The 17,068-nt window shown below is 27.1% G+C and overlaps 5 protein-coding genes across 10 annotated transcripts; 2 read left to right on the top strand and 3 right to left on the bottom strand.

Moving 5' to 3' along the window:
• Window positions 1-322: 322 nt before the first annotated feature.
• LOC106788903 (putative protein kinase C delta type homolog) lies at window positions 323-3,407 on the bottom strand. Of its 3 annotated transcripts, none has more exons than XM_014752609.1 (5): window positions 2,083-3,407; window positions 1,697-1,963; window positions 1,352-1,383; window positions 1,187-1,272; window positions 323-1,053 (listed from the first exon to the last, which is right to left on the bottom strand). In XM_014752609.1, exons 1-5 carry the CDS (start codon window positions 2,319-2,321, stop codon window positions 838-840), a joined length of 840 nt encoding a protein of 279 aa, XP_014608095.1. In that variant the 5' UTR covers window positions 2,322-3,407; the 3' UTR covers window positions 323-837. The 3 variants fall into 3 exon arrangements, with proteins under 3 accessions (XP_014608095.1, XP_014608096.1, XP_014608097.1); XM_014752610.1 differs by having other exon boundaries at window positions 851-1,015; XM_014752611.1 differs by having other exon boundaries at window positions 851-994.
• A 127-nt stretch (window positions 3,408-3,534) lies between these two features.
• On the bottom strand, window positions 3,535-6,373 carry LOC106788902 (ran-binding protein 3). The gene is made up of 4 exons (XM_014752608.1): window positions 6,154-6,373; window positions 5,788-5,862; window positions 4,895-5,574; window positions 3,535-4,758 (listed from the first exon to the last, which is right to left on the bottom strand). The coding sequence occupies exons 2-4, from the start codon at window positions 5,855-5,857 to the stop codon at window positions 4,444-4,446; spliced, it is 1,065 nt and encodes a 354-aa protein (XP_014608094.1). The 5' UTR covers window positions 5,858-5,862; window positions 6,154-6,373; the 3' UTR covers window positions 3,535-4,443.
• Window positions 6,374-7,474: 1,101 nt separating this feature from the next.
• Window positions 7,475-13,006, top strand: LOC106788879 (twinfilin). Of its 2 annotated transcripts, none has more exons than XM_014752572.1 (5): window positions 7,475-7,637; window positions 7,784-7,861; window positions 8,119-8,778; window positions 8,866-8,984; window positions 12,694-13,006. In XM_014752572.1, exons 1-5 carry the CDS (start codon window positions 7,613-7,615, stop codon window positions 12,862-12,864), a joined length of 1,053 nt encoding a protein of 350 aa, XP_014608058.1. In that variant the 5' UTR covers window positions 7,475-7,612; the 3' UTR covers window positions 12,865-13,006. The 2 variants fall into 2 exon arrangements, with proteins under 2 accessions (XP_014608058.1, XP_014608059.1); XM_014752573.1 differs by lacking the exon at window positions 12,694-13,006 and adding an exon at window positions 9,366-12,434.
• A 345-nt stretch (window positions 13,007-13,351) lies between these two features.
• On the bottom strand, window positions 13,352-15,126 carry LOC106788883 (RPII140-upstream gene protein). Of its 2 annotated transcripts, none has more exons than XM_014752581.1 (5): window positions 15,044-15,126; window positions 14,450-14,627; window positions 14,130-14,384; window positions 13,801-14,049; window positions 13,352-13,677 (listed from the first exon to the last, which is right to left on the bottom strand). In XM_014752581.1, exons 2-5 carry the CDS (start codon window positions 14,599-14,601, stop codon window positions 13,545-13,547), a joined length of 789 nt encoding a protein of 262 aa, XP_014608067.1. In that variant the 5' UTR covers window positions 14,602-14,627; window positions 15,044-15,126; the 3' UTR covers window positions 13,352-13,544. The 2 variants fall into 2 exon arrangements, with proteins under 2 accessions (XP_014608067.1, XP_014608065.1); XM_014752579.1 differs by having other exon boundaries at window positions 14,789-15,076.
• On the top strand, window positions 15,050-17,038 carry LOC106788880 (methyltransferase-like protein 2). Of its 2 annotated transcripts, none has more exons than XM_014752574.1 (7): window positions 15,050-15,110; window positions 15,382-15,500; window positions 15,651-15,803; window positions 15,887-16,204; window positions 16,270-16,383; window positions 16,494-16,666; window positions 16,747-17,038. In XM_014752574.1, exons 1-7 carry the CDS (start codon window positions 15,084-15,086, stop codon window positions 16,881-16,883), a joined length of 1,041 nt encoding a protein of 346 aa, XP_014608060.1. In that variant the 5' UTR covers window positions 15,050-15,083; the 3' UTR covers window positions 16,884-17,038. The 2 variants fall into 2 exon arrangements, with proteins under 2 accessions (XP_014608060.1, XP_014608061.1); XM_014752575.1 differs by lacking the exon at window positions 15,050-15,110 and adding an exon at window positions 15,151-15,241.
• Window positions 17,039-17,068: the final 30 nt, after the last annotated feature.

The following is a 17,068-nucleotide window of genomic DNA, read 5'->3' as shown; positions in this document are numbered from 1 at the left end:
CGTAATATAAATACGAAACGCCATATTGGTTCTTTTTTCGTATTTATTTTTTTTACTTTATATATTGTACAACGTTTATATCCAGTTGTATAGTTATAATCGATGTTACGAGTCATTTATTTAATGTTAGGTTGTTTCCATAAGTTCCTTCCTTTTTTTTTTATGAGATTTCAATAAACGATATGTGTTGTTTAAGGTTGATTTAATATTTTATATTGGGTTGGCAAATAAGTGAGTATGGTTACTTTAATAAAAATCTACAGGTCCCCGGGGGACCTCTCTTTCTCTTTGTATAAATAAGTACTTACGTAAATATATATATATATATAAATAAATTATAAAGAAGAAGAAATTATTAAAATAAATGTAATATTTATAATTTTATGAATAAACACCCTCTCGCTTAGTTGAAAACCGAAAGATCGGCACATTTTAATATAAGTTAAGAATTTAAACAACAAGATTTATTTTTTCGATGTTTTTCATTCTTTATTGATTTGTTTTCGTTTCGTTTACCAAAAGAAACATCCGCTCCCTAATCTTTCTCACTTTCATCCCTACTTTTAAAAAGAGGAAGTCTTTTAAACTTTTAAAGGCCCCGGGGAGGGGGCCGGTGTTTTCAATAGATTTTTGTTAAAGGTAACCATGCTCACTTGGTTGCCAAGCAAAAAATCTGCTCTTATTTTCCAACCCAATATATGAACCGTTCTGTTCTATTATTTTCTTACATCTTCAACATAATCGGCTCGAAGTCATACATAGCGTGGCGTGGAAAGAAATTATGGGACAACCTAATACATGATTTCCGGTCTCATACTTCTATATACCTAGTAAAATTCATATTCTTACGCATATAATAGGTAAAAAAAGGTGCACCGGGATTATGACATAATGATATCTTCGTCTTTTCGATTCATACTTACCATCGCACTTTAATCCTTGACGAAATAGTCCATATAGCATGGAACCACAATGATCGCAAAATGTTGGAGACATGAAAGTATAGAGTCGAAATCTGTGAGGAACGTCCACTTTAAAACGTTGCCTCAAGTACTATCATTAAAAGAAATACAAAATCGTCATATGTATTACGGTCGCTTACTAAAGTCATGAAATATTCCAGCATCTAATTCCTCTGAAATACAAACGTTAAAAGAACGAAATTTTATGAATATTTTATACTTACTATAGTATTTTCTGACTCTCTACCACTTTCCGGACATTTTGTTAACAACTTGTCATGACATTTCTTGTGTACCGCAGTTTGGCAAGCTAAAATATAATGAAACAATAATAAAAATGAGCTAAGAAAATGCGGAGCGACAAAAATAAATTAAAGCGTAAAATTTACCTTGGCATTGGTAACCCTGCTTTCCGAAACCCCTAAAAAGATACAAAATATATCGTTGAACAATAATTAAAAATATAATATTTGTAAATAATGAGAATTGTGATTTAAGTAATGTAATGTATTAATATAAAACGTGTAAATGTATCTTTAGACGAACGTATTGAATCGTATCAAAGAATCTCCTTTACGGAATAATATAGTTTCGTCAGAGAAATTGGCACTTAAAGAGACGCGTTTTGCAAGCAATAAATTTTAACTTGCCGAAATGTTTAACCGTGCAGTTGCTCAATACATTTACGTGATATATATATATATATAATGTATATAAGTAGGAAATAAACTTACCAAAGGAAATCCTTACAAAAGGCACAAAACGTTGGTTGTCTAAAAAATTTAGCAACTAATCTATGACCTCGTATAATATGTACTTTGTTGTGTTTGACGGCACCTCTTCTTCCCGTTATCGCGTGGCCTACGTTGGTTTCTAATAAGGGTACTTGCGATGAACTAAGGAAATCCCTTCGTGGTACCCTTGTCCTATACACATAAGTTCTAGGAGTTGATATCGTTGGTGGTAAATCTTCGAGTTTCACAGGAACTGGTACCCTTGTTCTAAAATAATATTTTATTGTTTGATAAATGCAATGATGTATTACTTAACGGTACATTAGAAAATTAGATCAAAACAAAGCAAAAACAAAAAAACAATTATTTCATCTTAAGTGATTCACCTGTATGCGTATCCTTCTACTGCAAGTTGTGGTCTAGGACTCTTGTGATCCAAAGAAGTTCTCTTTCCAAATCTTCCTCCTATGCCACAACTACTACTACCACCACCACCACCACTACCACTAGCACTGCCACCACCGCTACCGCTACCACCACTACTACTACTAATTTCACCGTCACCGCCACTACCACCGCCAGCATTCCTTCTTTTCGCGTGACAACCACCACGTGTGAACATCATAATTCACTAATTGATTTTATATAATGAACACTAACTTTATTCGTTTATTTACAATTTTCACGATGACTTCCACGGATTCCTCTATTCAACGTTCCATACAAATTAAACTCTAAACTATATAAGATAATGATTAATTTGAATATTTTGGAATTAGAATAATTCCCAAAAAGATGTTCTCGATTCTTTTGATAAGATATATTCCTTCAGAAAAAAAATCTCGAATACTTAACTATATATATATATATAAAAGAGATCGAAAAAGAAAGAGAAATAAGAACTTGTAATGTATTAAACTCGTTCTCTGTTTGAGTTTATCAATTTAAATTAATGCGAATGATAAACTTCCGAGCAATTTTTCTATCATCGAATATGCACACAATTTTTTTCCAATTAACACTAAGCAAAATGTAAACCTAACAAAATGGAATTTCAATTGTCGATTGACGACGTTTTTCATTATTTCTTTAATCTCTACTTGTATTATATGAGTTTCTTTTTTTAAACTACTTATTCCTCATCTTCCTTCCACATAAATACGCGAATACTACGAGAAAGAAGGAATTCGCGTTACACTTCGAACGGTATTCCATAATAAGCGCATACATTTGCAGTATTTTTATTTGTACAGAGTATACACGCATCATTCGATAATTTATCTTTCGCTAATAATTTTTTTTTTTTTTTTTTAATAATATTTACTTACCAGTAGAAAATAAAGATATTATTTTGGCAATTTTGTTTCGTTCGATCGACATTTCGCGTGCTAATCGCGTCGCGCCGATTTTTAGGATCGAAATTTATTCAACAAGGGATAATCCTTTCGATATAGAAATCGATCTTAATGGCCATTCGTATCAATTAAATCATATAAAATATCCAAATACTAAATATCACATGCAAGCATTGATTGTTGCAGGAACTAAGTTTTGACGCTTAAAGCTTTCGTAGGTTCCTACGAAACTCAGGATTTCTATAAATATCGGCGCCTTGAATACTATCTGTATCACTTGCTATTCGAGATAATCGATTAATCTCTAACGCGCCAACTTTAAATATATATGTATATGTATATATACTTTTTGTTTTTTTTTTTCTTTCGTTCACAAGTTAATATTAGTTAGAAAAACTAACGATTGTTATTAAATTATTTATCTATACAATTATATTCGATATTACAAGTTATAAATAATGTAAGTAAATTTAAGCACGAATATCAATAAGTAAGTAGGAAATTTTATTACTCGTTGCGAAATTATTAAAGAATTGTTGTTCATAATCGGAAAAAGACAGCAATGCGTTCTTAGTTTATATCTTCAAGCAGAGAACAATTCGACAAGTTAAAAGTTAAAAAAGCCGAGGACTTAATTCTTTTTGTTTTTAACGATTAATACTGCTCCTTTTTTTTTTGTTTGCACCGAAGCAGTATTTTTCTTTCGAAACGTATAGAACATATGAAACATACGTGCGATTCTGTCTTTTACCTGCCGATTAAGATTTTATTTACATTTGAGATAAAATATGTACTGTAACTGTAATAAGAATACATTACTATCCGTACAATATTTCAGTGAATTATCTTACGACTCCACTCATATGCTACATAATAGAGCATAGTTACTAATTAAACTTCTTATTATATAAAAAAATAATGTTTTGTACGAACATAAAATTTTTATATACTATTTCTGAACAAAAAGTGAAAGAAAAAAGAAATTACATAGTTTTGTTATACACATTTTATGATTTATATCTAATTTATAATAATTACTTCAAATGTTTAACCCAGTAGCTGAAATACCTTTTCAGCTATTTTCGGATTCCAAGTAAAAGAAAATTAATTGGGAATGATCGGACGTAAATTTCTTTTTAGCGAGAAAGAAATAAATTTAAAAATTCATGAAAAATGAAAAATGCCAACACAGCATTCGTTTACAAATAGCTGTGCGATTATCAAGAAATGCGCATCTTCCAAAGGAAGGCACAGATCGTAGCTTTTAACACGCGTGCTGCATAGGACCTAAAGTTTCAATGAATTTGAGCCTTTATACCCGTTAGTGTGATTTCTCTTTTTTACAAGTTAGTTGTATAAGGGTAACACTTTATTGATACAATCGATCAACCGTCAGTGTTGTTCAGTTGCTAATTTCTTAGGTTGCCGTTCTTGAGCACGCTTAATTCTTTGTAGCAATAAATTATATAATAGTTCAATTTCTTTGGGTATTGCTTGAACAATAAAAATTCTTATGTCTCCGTGTACATCCATTGCCGTAAGTCTCAATGATTTTGGAGATGCTCGTTCCGCGGTCATACCAGGCCAAACTTTAGTATTGAGAATCAATCGCTGTGTTCCAGCCGTACGTCCTACCAAACGCGATTCCTCATCTCTATCATTCAATCGAAGAGTTCCTCTGCCTCTTTCTTGCCAACTACTGGAAGCCTGAAATAGATAAGAAAAATTCTTAGTAATATCACTTTTAACAATCATTTATACAATTATTACACAATACAACACATTTATTTATTAATATTTACGTTTTTTCTACTAAAAACCCATTGTATATTATGATATATACCTTATCAAAAGCAAAGAGTTTACAATTTATCTGAAGAACATTTGTCTCTCCTTCTTCTCCAGTTAACAACGTTACTTGGCTATATTTTCTCTTATTTGCTCGACTAGCCTCTTCAAGTTCTTGTGCTGCCTGTGTTAATGTTAAACCAGGACGACTAGCTGAACGACAAATAGCTGCTGCATTTGAGAAAAGTAATTCTGAAGAACCGTTTTCGTTAGTTTCCTCTTTCTTAGTTTCTTCTTTCTCTACGTTCTCAGATTCTCCTACATCACTGGAAACAGTTACTCTTTCTTTTAAATTTTGACCAAATATGAAACTAGGCTCTGAAGCACTAGGTTCCACTGTATTATTTACATTACTCTCGTTATCTTTTGTGTTTCCACATAATGGTAAAAATTTGGGTACTATTTCTTCTGCTTGTTTTTCTTCAGTTTTACATTCTTTCGTTTCATTTATATCGTTTTGTGTTGTTGAACTATTATCATTACTTATAGTTTCATCAGTTGGCTTTGTAAGTAGACTATTCAGTTTCGGAGATTGCAATACAGTTTTATTCGTAGACGATGTATTGTTCGCAATTGAACCTAATTGTGAAGGCCTTAATATTGTAGATCTTGGCTTATTGGAGAATTCATTAACTCCAAACGAATTCCCAAATTTCGAAGCTGTTAAAACAGGACCTAGAGACGTGATATTCATATAAATATAAGGATAAAAGAAATATTTAATCAAATGTAACCAACAAAGAGAAATTACATTTCATATGGATAACAAGTATATAAAAAGAAGTTGATAATACATATATAATAATATAAAATGTAATATCCTAATTTTACTTTAAGTTCAAATTGAATTTTATTTATTATTTTCGTTTATATGTGTTTTCAACTTACAATGTATTTTAACAGTCGATTTGGTGGATGCAGATTCCTCTGTATTATTTTCTACAGACTGGCCTTCCATATTTTCTGTAATATTTCAATAAAACAAAAATTATATGCTATTTAAATATATAATTATTTAATTGTGATGACTTAAATTTGTATACAATGCCTCTATATGAATTTTCTACAAAATTAATAATTATAGCAACTTGACCAACAAAGCAATTTGATTCATATCAGAAAATCTTCATACAATTATTTAATGCAATAAAAAGCAATTCATTTGAAATAAATGATATTACTTATTATTATATTATTTTAAAGATTAGCATATGTGACAAGGATAATTAAGAGAATTAATAAAAAGAAATTTACCACTAAGCTGCCTAGTATTACTTTATACGTTATCACTATAGAGAATATAGCAACTTTGTAAAGTCTTTCCACTACATCAATTTATAGACACGATATATATATATATATATTACACTATTGAAATATTTAATATAATCATATACATTGACTGCATAGTACAAACTTAATATCAAACATGAAGGTTTAACGCAACCTTACACTCCGCCATTTTTTACATACAAATGGGAAAGTATATTGATAAGGCCATCTATATGCATATGAGTGAATTTTAATTTAAAAGATGTTTGCAACAATTCAACTGTACGGGCACAAAATGTAATTATAATTAAAAATAATCGTAAAAAGATTAATTTTAAAATATATATTGTAGTATATAAGTCTTTTTAAATAATTACACAAATATATTAGACCCACCTGAAGATTACATCAAATCGAAAATAAATATGATTTTAATAAAAAATATAGATGATAGATATATGAATTTATGAAATTATAAATTAAATTTATAGAATTATACACACACGATTTTATATTTTAGATCTAATATTTACAGCATCATGTGTTTAATAAACGAATTCCAATATAAATTATAATATTATTTGTATTTATAAACTGAATACCACATTCTATATATCTTTCATTATATCTGAATGATTATTGGTCTCTCTGATGATAAAAGAAGTGGACCAATCAAAATCGAAATTTAAAACTGTCCAATAAATAAAATGAATTGCACTGAGCTTGTTTTATTAAACAATATTCTGTACAATAGATTTATTTTAAAGAAAATTGTCCTTAATTATGAACATTTTATAAAACAATCGTAACTTCATTTTCATTAAATAAATAAGTTAAGTACATTAGTACGTACGTTTATTTTTTAACTTCAAATTTGATTTACATTTTATGATAAATGTTTTTCGATCAAGTTTAGAAAAAATAACAATTTTAATAATTTTTACTAATATAAGAATCAATTTTATTTAATATCTTAACTTCGAAAGAAAATGATGACAAAATTAAAATGTAGAGAATTTGACTAGGAATTATACGAGGCAAAAAGGATGAAATATGAATGCAAATAAAAGCAACGAAACATTGTAAATGATTCAGAGAAGAAACTAAAACAATATAAAAAATAAAAAGATAGTAATTATACGAGTAATTTCATATTCTTTGTTTTGAAATATATATTTTATACGATTAAGTGAAACTTTTGTATATAAATTTATTAAAATATTATTGCTGCTTTTCGATTTATCTTCTTGAAAGTTTTGACGAAAATAATACAGGTGTCGCTGATAGTCTTGTAAACGGAAATCATCAGAATGCATCTAACATATGGTACTGCAAGTAGGATAAATGGTAGTATTTCTTCTAAGTCGATTCTTTTAGATTAAAGAGAAAGTTAAAGAGTGGTAGTAATCCAACTGGAAATTTCGGATACGAATTTAAGATCATGTCGCATCAAACGGGTATAAAAGGTAATTATAATGCCAAGTTTGAAATAATATACGATATTTCAAAGAAGTTAGAAAATTACATGATATATAAAATGATTTAACCTTAGTTTTATAGCTTAATGAATACATCCTTCAATGATTATTTCTTTCTCTCTTTCTCTTTGTAGCAAACGATGCATTGAAAAAAATGTTTTCCAAGTGCAGAGATGGAAAAATACGTATATTAAAGGTTTCTATAGAAAATGGTATGTGCATATATTATTTCATATATTTTTTTTAAAACTAATTATATAATATTTATTTCATTTATATTATATAGTGTAAATATATTTGTGAGATCTTATCATTTCCACAAGTATTGTGATAAAAGTCTTTACTGTTATCGTGATGTTAAAATTGATATATGATATAAATAATCTAAATCGCAAAGTTATATATTCAATGTAGATATAATACTTTTGATATGTTTTATACCAATTCGTAAATTAATATTATTTTATAGAAGAATTAGTTCCTGCAACTTTTAATAAACCATCGAATAAATGGCACGAGGATTATGATAAAATGATTAAGCCTTTAATTCTTGAAAATCAACCTGCATATATCCTTTATCGGCTTGATACAAAATCTACTGATTCTGGTTACGATTGGTTGTTTATATCTTGGTCACCTGACACTGCTCCAGTAAGACAAAAAATGCTGTATGCATCCACAAAAGCTACTTTGAAACAAGAATTTGGAACAGCTTGCATTAAAGAAGAATTGCATGGAACTGTTCCCGAAGACATTACATTGGAAGGATATCACAAACATAAAAAAAATAATGCAGCTCCTGCGCCTTTAACTACAGCGGAAGAAGAATTAGCTGAATTAAAAAAGACTACCGTTAATACTGATTACAACGTTGAAACAAGGCATCAAACATTGAGTGGTGTCGCATTTCCTGTTACGGATGAAGCTAAAAAAGCAATTACAGAATTTGCTAAAGGCATGCATGAATATGTTCAATTAAAGATTGATATAGAAGAAGAGAAAATCCATTTGGTCACAGCTTGTGATGTTTCATTGGATAAATTACCTACAAAAGTTCCATCTGATTCTGCTAGATATCATCTTTATAATTTCAAACATACAAATGAAGGAGATTATATGGAATGCATAGGTTAGTAATATTTATTCATCCATGAATTCATGAATTTATTGTGTTATAAATAATATTCGCAAAATTAAAATCAATGTTTTGTGTCAGTTTTCATATATAGCATGCCGGGATATAGTTGCACTATCAAAGAAAGAATGTTGTATTCTTCCTGTAAAGCTCCACTACTTGATCTTATTCAATCTCTAGGAGTGATTATAACGAAAAAGGTTAGTAATTAAAAATATTATTTAAAATACTTATGGTATTCTGACCATTTCTGCTAGTGTTATTTTTATTTTCTTTTTAATTTATTCTATGGAATGTTAAGAATAATAGAATCATAAACATTTCAATACAAGAGATATTCAGAATACCATCTTGCTTTGTACATGAAATAATTTTATTTTACTAATTCATAGAAAATAAACATAGTAACATAATAGTTGTATTTTTTAAGAAGAAAATTTTATTATATATGTTATTTGAAAATAAGACTATTGTAAAGTGGTTCTAGTTTGTATAAAATTAGAATGAAGATGATTATAAGAAGGATAGTACAACATAATGAATGGAATCAAATAATTTTAAACAAATATGATTGGTACTAGTTGGAAGTAAATAGTGGCGAGGAGTTGGCAGATATGTTGGAAGATCCTCCAACCATAAAAGAAACAACTACGATAACGCCTGCAACTCCGTCAACACCTTGTGCGCCTACTCAGTCCATGCCAGAGAAAAAGTCGAAACAGAAGAGATCGTGTGTTTTAAGTTAACTGATTTATAGGGCCTTTTACTTGCCAATCGTGTATATGCTTTACATGATCAGAAATGATTGTGATGCTCAACGCATAACAGTTTCGTTTATAAATTCTGAATTTGTGATAGTATAACATTGACGTTGAATACATTATTAAAATTATATAATATAATACAAATTCAGTATGTCATAGTGAATTATAAGATCATATATATTCTACATATTTGGGGAAGTTTTATCATTTAATGGTGTTTATCAACGTTTAATATTACTTGATCATCGTGATATATATAATTATGTAGAAAAACAGAGTAGACTAAACTATGTATTTTTCTAAATTTTAAAAAGATATTATTGTATCAATACTCGTCAAAATTATATATAATAAGTATGACCACTCCAGTGATGGGAGTGAAGTTAGTGAATTGTTTTTAATTCACAATGAAGATTTTTAAATGGGTGGAATCTTTTTAAATAAAATAACAATGTTTTTAGATTAAATGAATAATGAAAATGACGTGATGGTAAAGACATATATATATATACATATATATATAATGTTTGGGATATGAATAGTATCTATTAATGTATGATGGTTCAGTAGTTCACATTTTAGCAGAACTTCCAGAACTTATCTATCATACAAAATTTAAATAATATTTAAGAAACATTTCGATTGTGTAATGGTTATTTTGTTCTTGTTAATCATGTACAAGGCTGTACATTAATATCCCATCACTAGGAGAACCAATGATAAAAAAAATTTCATAACGTAAAATTCTTGTTGACTTATGAAGGGTGTATGAATTATCATTCATTTAATATTACATCATATATTTAAATATGACTGCTTAATGTGGTTTAATGTTGTTGAAAGTTAAGCCTTCAATGAAATATTCAAATATTCAATAATTAATATTAAAATTCAAACACTTTGAGATTTAATGAAGTATAATTATTTCATAAAACAAAAATTGCAATGTAATATTTAAGATATTGGTATAAGATTTTAATTGAATGCAATAAGACATTAACTTAATAGTTCCTTTAATAGTGATTTTATCTTTATGTTCTATATATTTTATACATTATTATTAATATTATAATTATTATTATTATTATAATTATTATTATATATTTCTAGAAAATGTGGAAATCCAGCACATCAAGTCTTGATTTGTTCCTAGTCCTAAAAATGGTGATATGTATGTGTATGTACATATACACATACAGATATATAAGTCTTCTTATTTTATTATTATAAATTTAATTTTTATGAAAATGGAATATATTTTAAGGCTTGGCTTTCAAATTCATTAAAACTTTCATATAGATTTTAGTAAAATATGTTATCATGATTTTTGTAAATGTTTTTGGTAATCTATATATCATATATGATTATAAGAGAGTTAGAGAGTAAATTCCAATTGCTCCTGTTAGCAAATGTTGCAGAAATAATTTCTCTGTGTCTTTTGAGCATAGTAATAGTAAAATGACAGCTTCGTAAATCAATAATGACATATATTGTGAATACAATTTCTTTACAAATTATCACATACAATGTTAATAATATATTATATGCTCTACTATTTCTAAACGACACAGAACATTAAACTCCATAAATACATGTAAAACATAAGACTGATATTAGCATGTCTCACCAGCTGTGTTGCTGAAATTAATATTAACTATTATATTTTACATTCTGCTTTTAAAATCGAATATACATATATTGTCTATTTAGGCAATCAATTCAATTTTAATAATGTTAGATCTGTTATAAGCATAAAACGTACAAATTGCAATTATGCATCTCTAAAATAAAATATGCACAATGTATTTTTATTATCTAAACTACAAAAGATTTAGACATTAGCATACGTATAATATTTTTTGTATCCATTTGTAGAATTAGTTTTATCAAAATGAAGTGAATACATGATTCTGTTTTTTTTATTTTTTTTTTACATATATATCATTATAATATGAGCCTATCATTAATATTTACTATAGATCTGCATTGATTATAAATTTTCTTTTTTTAATCTATGTATATGCTAATGAATATTTTGTCATTTAACTCGAAGACGAAAATAAATTGGTATTTTATATTATATTAGTATGTAGTCAAATATATACAAATTTGATATATATACTATATTTTTAGGAATCTCCAAATGTTATAAATACATAATATACAGCTGGTGTGACTGTAATTTCATAGCTACAAAATATTCAAGAGTCATTCTATTTTTTGTGATCTGTATTTTTTTATCTCTTGTAGCTTTTTATAAACATCTTAACGATTTTTGTCTAAGGTATAATCAAATGGCTGTAATAATTTGGCCAAATTTTCGTGTTCATAATTAAATGAATGAGTCAAATTCTTTAACTTTCCTTTTTTTTTAGTGATATTACAGTAGTACAAAAATTTCACAGCATATTTAAATTATATATGAAAAATAAAATAGAAAACTTTACAGTATATATGTTAATTCCTTATTTATAGTATAATTGGTATTTATTGAAAAATAAAAATGGAATTTAAATTATAGATATATAAAATAAGTAGTAATAATATGCTGTGTCATTCGCATTCCAGAGGATATTAAAAGAGGATTTGGCTCATACACATTTTAATTTTACAAAATTGATAGCGAGTAAATCAATGCTTGTATAAGCCTCTGAACAGGTGATATGTATATTTTATTTTAGATCTTTTTACAATGCGCACTTTTGCCTGGATATATATAATTTTATTGACATTACTATATACCAGGCCTATTCTGTAAGTTTTTAATATTATTATTTTTTAATTATTTTAAATACATTATACCCATAGGTTCTTCATGATAAAATAGACTATATATCTTGCCAATATTACATATGGTACAGAAATAAAGTAACATGCAATATAAATCTACAGTTTAATATTTCAATTTTTTTCCAAATATTTATACTATACTGGATTTCTAACAACCACAACCTGATGCATCTTCAAACTGGTATGTAGTTAGTATTATTAAGATTTGAAGACACGCGTATATATAATTCCGCTTACAGAATAGGCCACCTTTATATTATTTAACAATTTGATTATCCATTATATCATATAATAGATGCATTTGTTTTGTTATGATCTTATACAATAATATTATTTTTAAATGTTACTTATGTAGCTTTCGATAGATGATGGAAAGGAACTAACTGAAGGATTTTTACAAGAGGAATTACATCCAAAAGTCAATTTACATCGTCCAAAATTTGCCAAACCAAAGGGACCACCAAACAGAGGTGCCAAACGTATAACCAAGGTACAGGAATTAGGTACCTTAGATCAAGATACTTGAATAAATCAATAACATATTAATTTGTATTAAACATAAGCAGGGTCATAGCGTGGTAGTAATTAAAAATATAAGATTGTATTAGTATTAAAAAAAGTATTCGCAAAAATTGGACGTTGCATAGAAATATGAAGACAAATGCCTATATGAATATCATATTCATCTATATTTTGTCAAGCAAAAAATATTTTTCCTTATAATTTTTTTATATCGTATCAGGTCAAGCCTATTCTGTAAGTTGTGATGCTCGGCGAGTTAATACTCTATTTATTTATTTCAAAATCATGTAATACATTATTGTATTCAATATTATTTTATTATTAATTTGATTATTATATTAAAAGAAATTTTTTTTTAAATATATAAAATTTATATATGTAATAGCAATGTACTACATGTATCATGTATACTGGTATGTTTCTGTTCTGAGTGAATTATGGAATTTATTTAAGAGTATATTGATTTTATTAAATATTAAATATAAATAAAGATTTATATCGCGGCCAATATTACGATTTATTCAACCAATTATTAATTTACACATTAAAGAGTTGAATATTTTGTATATACTGCAATATAGTAAATTCAGATATTCTAAATGATGATTGATGTATGAGAATTTAAGAACATTGTTACATTATATTTACATAATATATTCTATAATATATATTCACACACAATCTCTATTTATCTACTTCGTTACTTTTTATTTCTGTAGAAGATAATTTTTTCTGCACATTTTGAATTTCTTCGTAAAGGGTCTTTGCTTCTCCATGTTCTTTTTCTAAATGTTTACCCATTGCTTCTTTAAATACCCTTTAATGTAAATTAAAAATATATTTAAATGCACAAACATGAATTGAATTTATAGTTAATATAATATTTGAACGTTGATATTCATAACAAATTTTAGTGGAAATTTTGATAGTAAATACTTACGCGCCTCTTTTATAAGACCAATAATATTGTATACGTTCAAAATCTTCCTGTGACATTCCTGTTAACTTAATCAAGATTAAAGAAAAAGAACCACCAATAGCTCCAAGAACAGTACCAACAATCAGACCAACTAATGAACCTTTGACACCAAGTGATAACTTAAATAAAAACCCAGCAATACCAGCTCCAGTCATGTAATGTAAAATTGAAGGTTTCCCATAATATGCACCCAACATTATTCGAATGAATCTGAAATATATTTATTAATAATTATTATTGCTAAACATATCAAATATCAAAGATAAATCTTTAACTATTCTTAATCTTACTCATAAAGTCCACAAAACACAGATAATCTCCAGCCAAATTTATAAGCACCCTTAGCAAATGCTATTGTAACTTTGTCTTGTAAAGATCGCTTTGCATCCATATGATTATAAAAACGTGTTGCTTCATTATTATCTATAAATTGCTGTGCAACTCCTCGTGTATTGGTCACACCACCCACGATTATACCAACCAAGGCTGCAGTACTTGTGAAATTAATTAAACTTTGAAGTTCTTTGCTTAAAGGCTCGTAGTCGCTAAAAATAATAATCAATTTGAATAATATATATCTCTCAATTGACCAGTGTTAAAAATCTCTTACGTAGAAATAAATATTTTTCTTATCCTTCCCATGGGAGTATCTTCTATGTCCTTAGCAAGTGGAATTTTAGGTGTATCATAATTTCCCAAATATTCTTTAATTGGATATACAGCCATATATAAGGGTCTACTTATTGTTCTAACGTTAAACATATTGCTGCTCTTGAAAATTTCTTATCCTATTTATAAGAATTGCATAAATTAAAGGTTAATAAATAGCGTTATCTAATATATTAAATATTAATGTTCGTGCTCAGTAGCACTGAATTTTATTGTATTTGTCATAATATAAACTAATGCTACACAGATAAAATTATATAATTAATGCAAATATACTTACAGTATAACTTTAGACAATATTAGAATGAAATGCACATCTTACAATAAACGTGTTAAATTTTTGAAAGCAGAAATAAGTGATAATCTATTATATTTTCTAATTAATATCATGACAAACAGCAGAATAAATAGTTTTTTGTATAACTATTGAGAAATTGATATTTATTTATCAATTATTTATTTTCAAGCAATATTAAAATATAAAAAATATAATTATTACTGTAGAAATGTAAATACCAATTTATATACTACTTGCTTTTGAATTACATTACAGCTATGCCCTCTGCTTCTTCTCGATGAGCAATCTCTCGATTGGAATAGAGGTTAGTTCGAACTCTGGTAAATAGAAACTTGTGCAAAGTGCATTTCACTGAAAAATTAATATATTTAACATTGATTACAACAAAAATAAATAAATAAATAAATAAATGGTGCTTGCATACTGTATTTTATTGTAAGCATATATATGCAATCTAAAAGCATGTTCAATTTAGTATGTTTGTATATATTATAATATTTACATTCATTTTAAGAATTTTTAAATAATAAATATATTTTCTTATTTTGTAATTACTTACGTAAATGCTCTTAAAGCATTCAATCATGAATGATACATTAGAAATAAAACATGAAGAAAATTTACCACAAAAAAGACCTCAATTTGGAAATCGTGTTTTATCAAACGATGATGATGTTTTTCGTCACAATGCATGGTAATTATACCATAGATATTTTCCAATTATTTCTAAATATTATTATAATAGTGTTCTATGATATCGTATATATTTCTATCTCACCAATATATTAGATATTCTTCTAAATCTAATTAAATTTGAATTCATTATCGATATCATTTTTAAAAGGGACAATGTTTCTTGGGATAAGAAACAAGAAGAATTAGCCCAAATGAAAGTAAATGATAATTCCACTGTTACATTATCAATGGAAACTTTACTGAAATATGAGAATGAAGCTGATAAATATTGGGACAAGTTTTATGGAATTCATAACAATAGGTACACATATTAAATTATTTCTTAAAAAGATTGTTGCATTGAGCATAAATTTATTAGAATTTCGTTTATTTATATAATTTTAGATTTTTTAAAGATAGACATTGGTTGCTCACAGAATTTCCAGAATTAGCACCTGATACAGTAAAACAGAATTCTATGCAACCGATAAGAGCTGTTGTCACAAATGATCATAATGATGATGATGAAGAAACACTTATACAAGTTCTTAATATGTCATCTACAAATTCAAATAAAATCTTAGAAATTGGTTGCGGTGTAGGAAATACTGTATTTCCAATACTTTTGTATAATACAGATCCGAACTTGTTTGTGTATTGTTGTGATTTTTCTGCAAAAGCAATTGATATATTGCAACAGAATTCTGCTTATGATAAAAAAAGGTTAATAAAATATTTTAAATATTATTCAACGCATAATACATGTACTAATATTTAATTATTTATAGATGCAAAGCATTTGTTCTGGATGTGACGCAAGAAGAATGGATAGTACCATATGAACCTGAAAGTCTTGACATTATTGTTCTGATATTTGTTCTTTCAGCTATACATCCAGACAAGTATGTAAAAGTTTACTATAATTTTTACTTGTGTGTGTGTGCATTTAAAGTTAATTAAATTTAAAATAATAATATATAAAAGTTGATTTTATATTATTTCATATTTGAAGGATGGAACATGTTGTTAAAAAAATACATCTCTACTTGAAACCTGGAGGATTAGTTCTTTTTAGAGACTATGGAAGATATGATTTAGCACAGTTGAGATTTAAAAAAGGTAGTTGTTTATCGAAAAACTTTTATGTTCGTGGAGATGGTACTCGGGTATATTTTTTTACACAAGGTAAATAAATTTGATAAAGAAATTCTTTATTACTTTGCGCATACTTTAATATTTCATTTTAACTTATCAATTTATTTTAGATGATGTAAGAAAATTATTCACTAGTAATGGTTTTATTGAAGAACAAAATTTAGTTGACAGGAGATTACAAATAAATCGAGGAAAGCAACTAAAAATGTATAGGGTTTGGATACAAGGAAAATATCGTAAAAAATAAATATGTTGATTTGTTGAAAAATGCAGAGATATAAATTAAGGAAGAGATAATCTTTTATTTATCCTCATCTAAGTTTATATTAAATTATGGGACATAATTTAATAATAATTGAAGTAAGATCAGAAAGTAATAAAATAATACAAGTTCTAGCTTTATTTTACATATCTTTATAATTGATTATTATT

The sequence above is a fragment of the Polistes canadensis genome, unplaced genomic scaffold (assembly GCF_001313835.1).
Source record: "Polistes canadensis isolate GaletaPanama2010 unplaced genomic scaffold, ASM131383v1 scaffold_156, whole genome shotgun sequence".
Taxonomy (NCBI): domain Eukaryota; kingdom Metazoa; phylum Arthropoda; class Insecta; order Hymenoptera; family Vespidae; genus Polistes; species Polistes canadensis.
Note: the sequence above shows the minus strand (reverse complement) of the source record. Positions and strands in the feature narration are given on the sequence as shown.

What these genes read in the sequence shown, in the direction of transcription:
- LOC106788903 (XM_014752609.1), bottom strand. Translation starts at nt 2,321, where the DNA reads ATGATGTTCACACGTGGTGGTTGTCACGCGAAAAGAAGGAATGCTGGC. An exon ending in TTTTGTAAGGATTTCCTTTG is followed by an intron (nt 1,384 to 1,696) that starts GTAAGTTTATTT and finishes GTATCTTTTTAG; the next exon opens with GGGTTTCGGAAAGCAGGGTT. An exon ending in GCAGGGTTACCAATGCCAAG is followed by an intron (nt 1,273 to 1,351) that starts GTAAATTTTACG and finishes ATTATATTTTAG; the next exon opens with CTTGCCAAACTGCGGTACAC.
- LOC106788902 (XM_014752608.1), bottom strand. Translation starts at nt 5,857, where the DNA reads ATGGAAGGCCAGTCTGTAGAAAATAATACAGAGGAATCTGCATCCACC. An exon ending in ATCGACTGTTAAAATACATT is followed by an intron (nt 5,575 to 5,787) that starts GTAAGTTGAAAA and finishes TCACGTCTCTAG; the next exon opens with GTCCTGTTTTAACAGCTTCG. An exon ending in AACTCTTTGCTTTTGATAAG is followed by an intron (nt 4,759 to 4,894) that starts GTATATATCATA and finishes TATCTATTTCAG; the next exon opens with GCTTCCAGTAGTTGGCAAGA.
- LOC106788879 (XM_014752572.1), top strand. Translation starts at nt 7,613, where the DNA reads ATGTCGCATCAAACGGGTATAAAAG. An exon ending in GCATCAAACGGGTATAAAAG is followed by an intron (nt 7,638 to 7,783) that starts GTAATTATAATG and finishes TTCTCTTTGTAG; the next exon opens with CAAACGATGCATTGAAAAAA. An exon ending in AAAGGTTTCTATAGAAAATG is followed by an intron (nt 7,862 to 8,118) that starts GTATGTGCATAT and finishes ATTATTTTATAG; the next exon opens with AAGAATTAGTTCCTGCAACT.
- LOC106788883 (XM_014752581.1), bottom strand. Translation starts at nt 14,601, where the DNA reads ATGTTTAACGTTAGAACAATAAGTAGACCCTTATATATGGCTGTATAT. An exon ending in GTGTTTTGTGGACTTTATGA is followed by an intron (nt 14,050 to 14,129) that starts GTAAGATTAAGA and finishes AATATATTTCAG; the next exon opens with ATTCATTCGAATAATGTTGG. An exon ending in TGGTCTTATAAAAGAGGCGC is followed by an intron (nt 13,678 to 13,800) that starts GTAAGTATTTAC and finishes TTTACATTAAAG; the next exon opens with GGTATTTAAAGAAGCAATGG.
- LOC106788880 (XM_014752574.1), top strand. Translation starts at nt 15,084, where the DNA reads ATGAGCAATCTCTCGATTGGAATAGAG. An exon ending in TATGGAATTCATAACAATAG is followed by an intron (nt 15,804 to 15,886) that starts GTACACATATTA and finishes ATATAATTTTAG; the next exon opens with ATTTTTTAAAGATAGACATT. An exon ending in TCTGCTTATGATAAAAAAAG is followed by an intron (nt 16,205 to 16,269) that starts GTTAATAAAATA and finishes AATTATTTATAG; the next exon opens with ATGCAAAGCATTTGTTCTGG.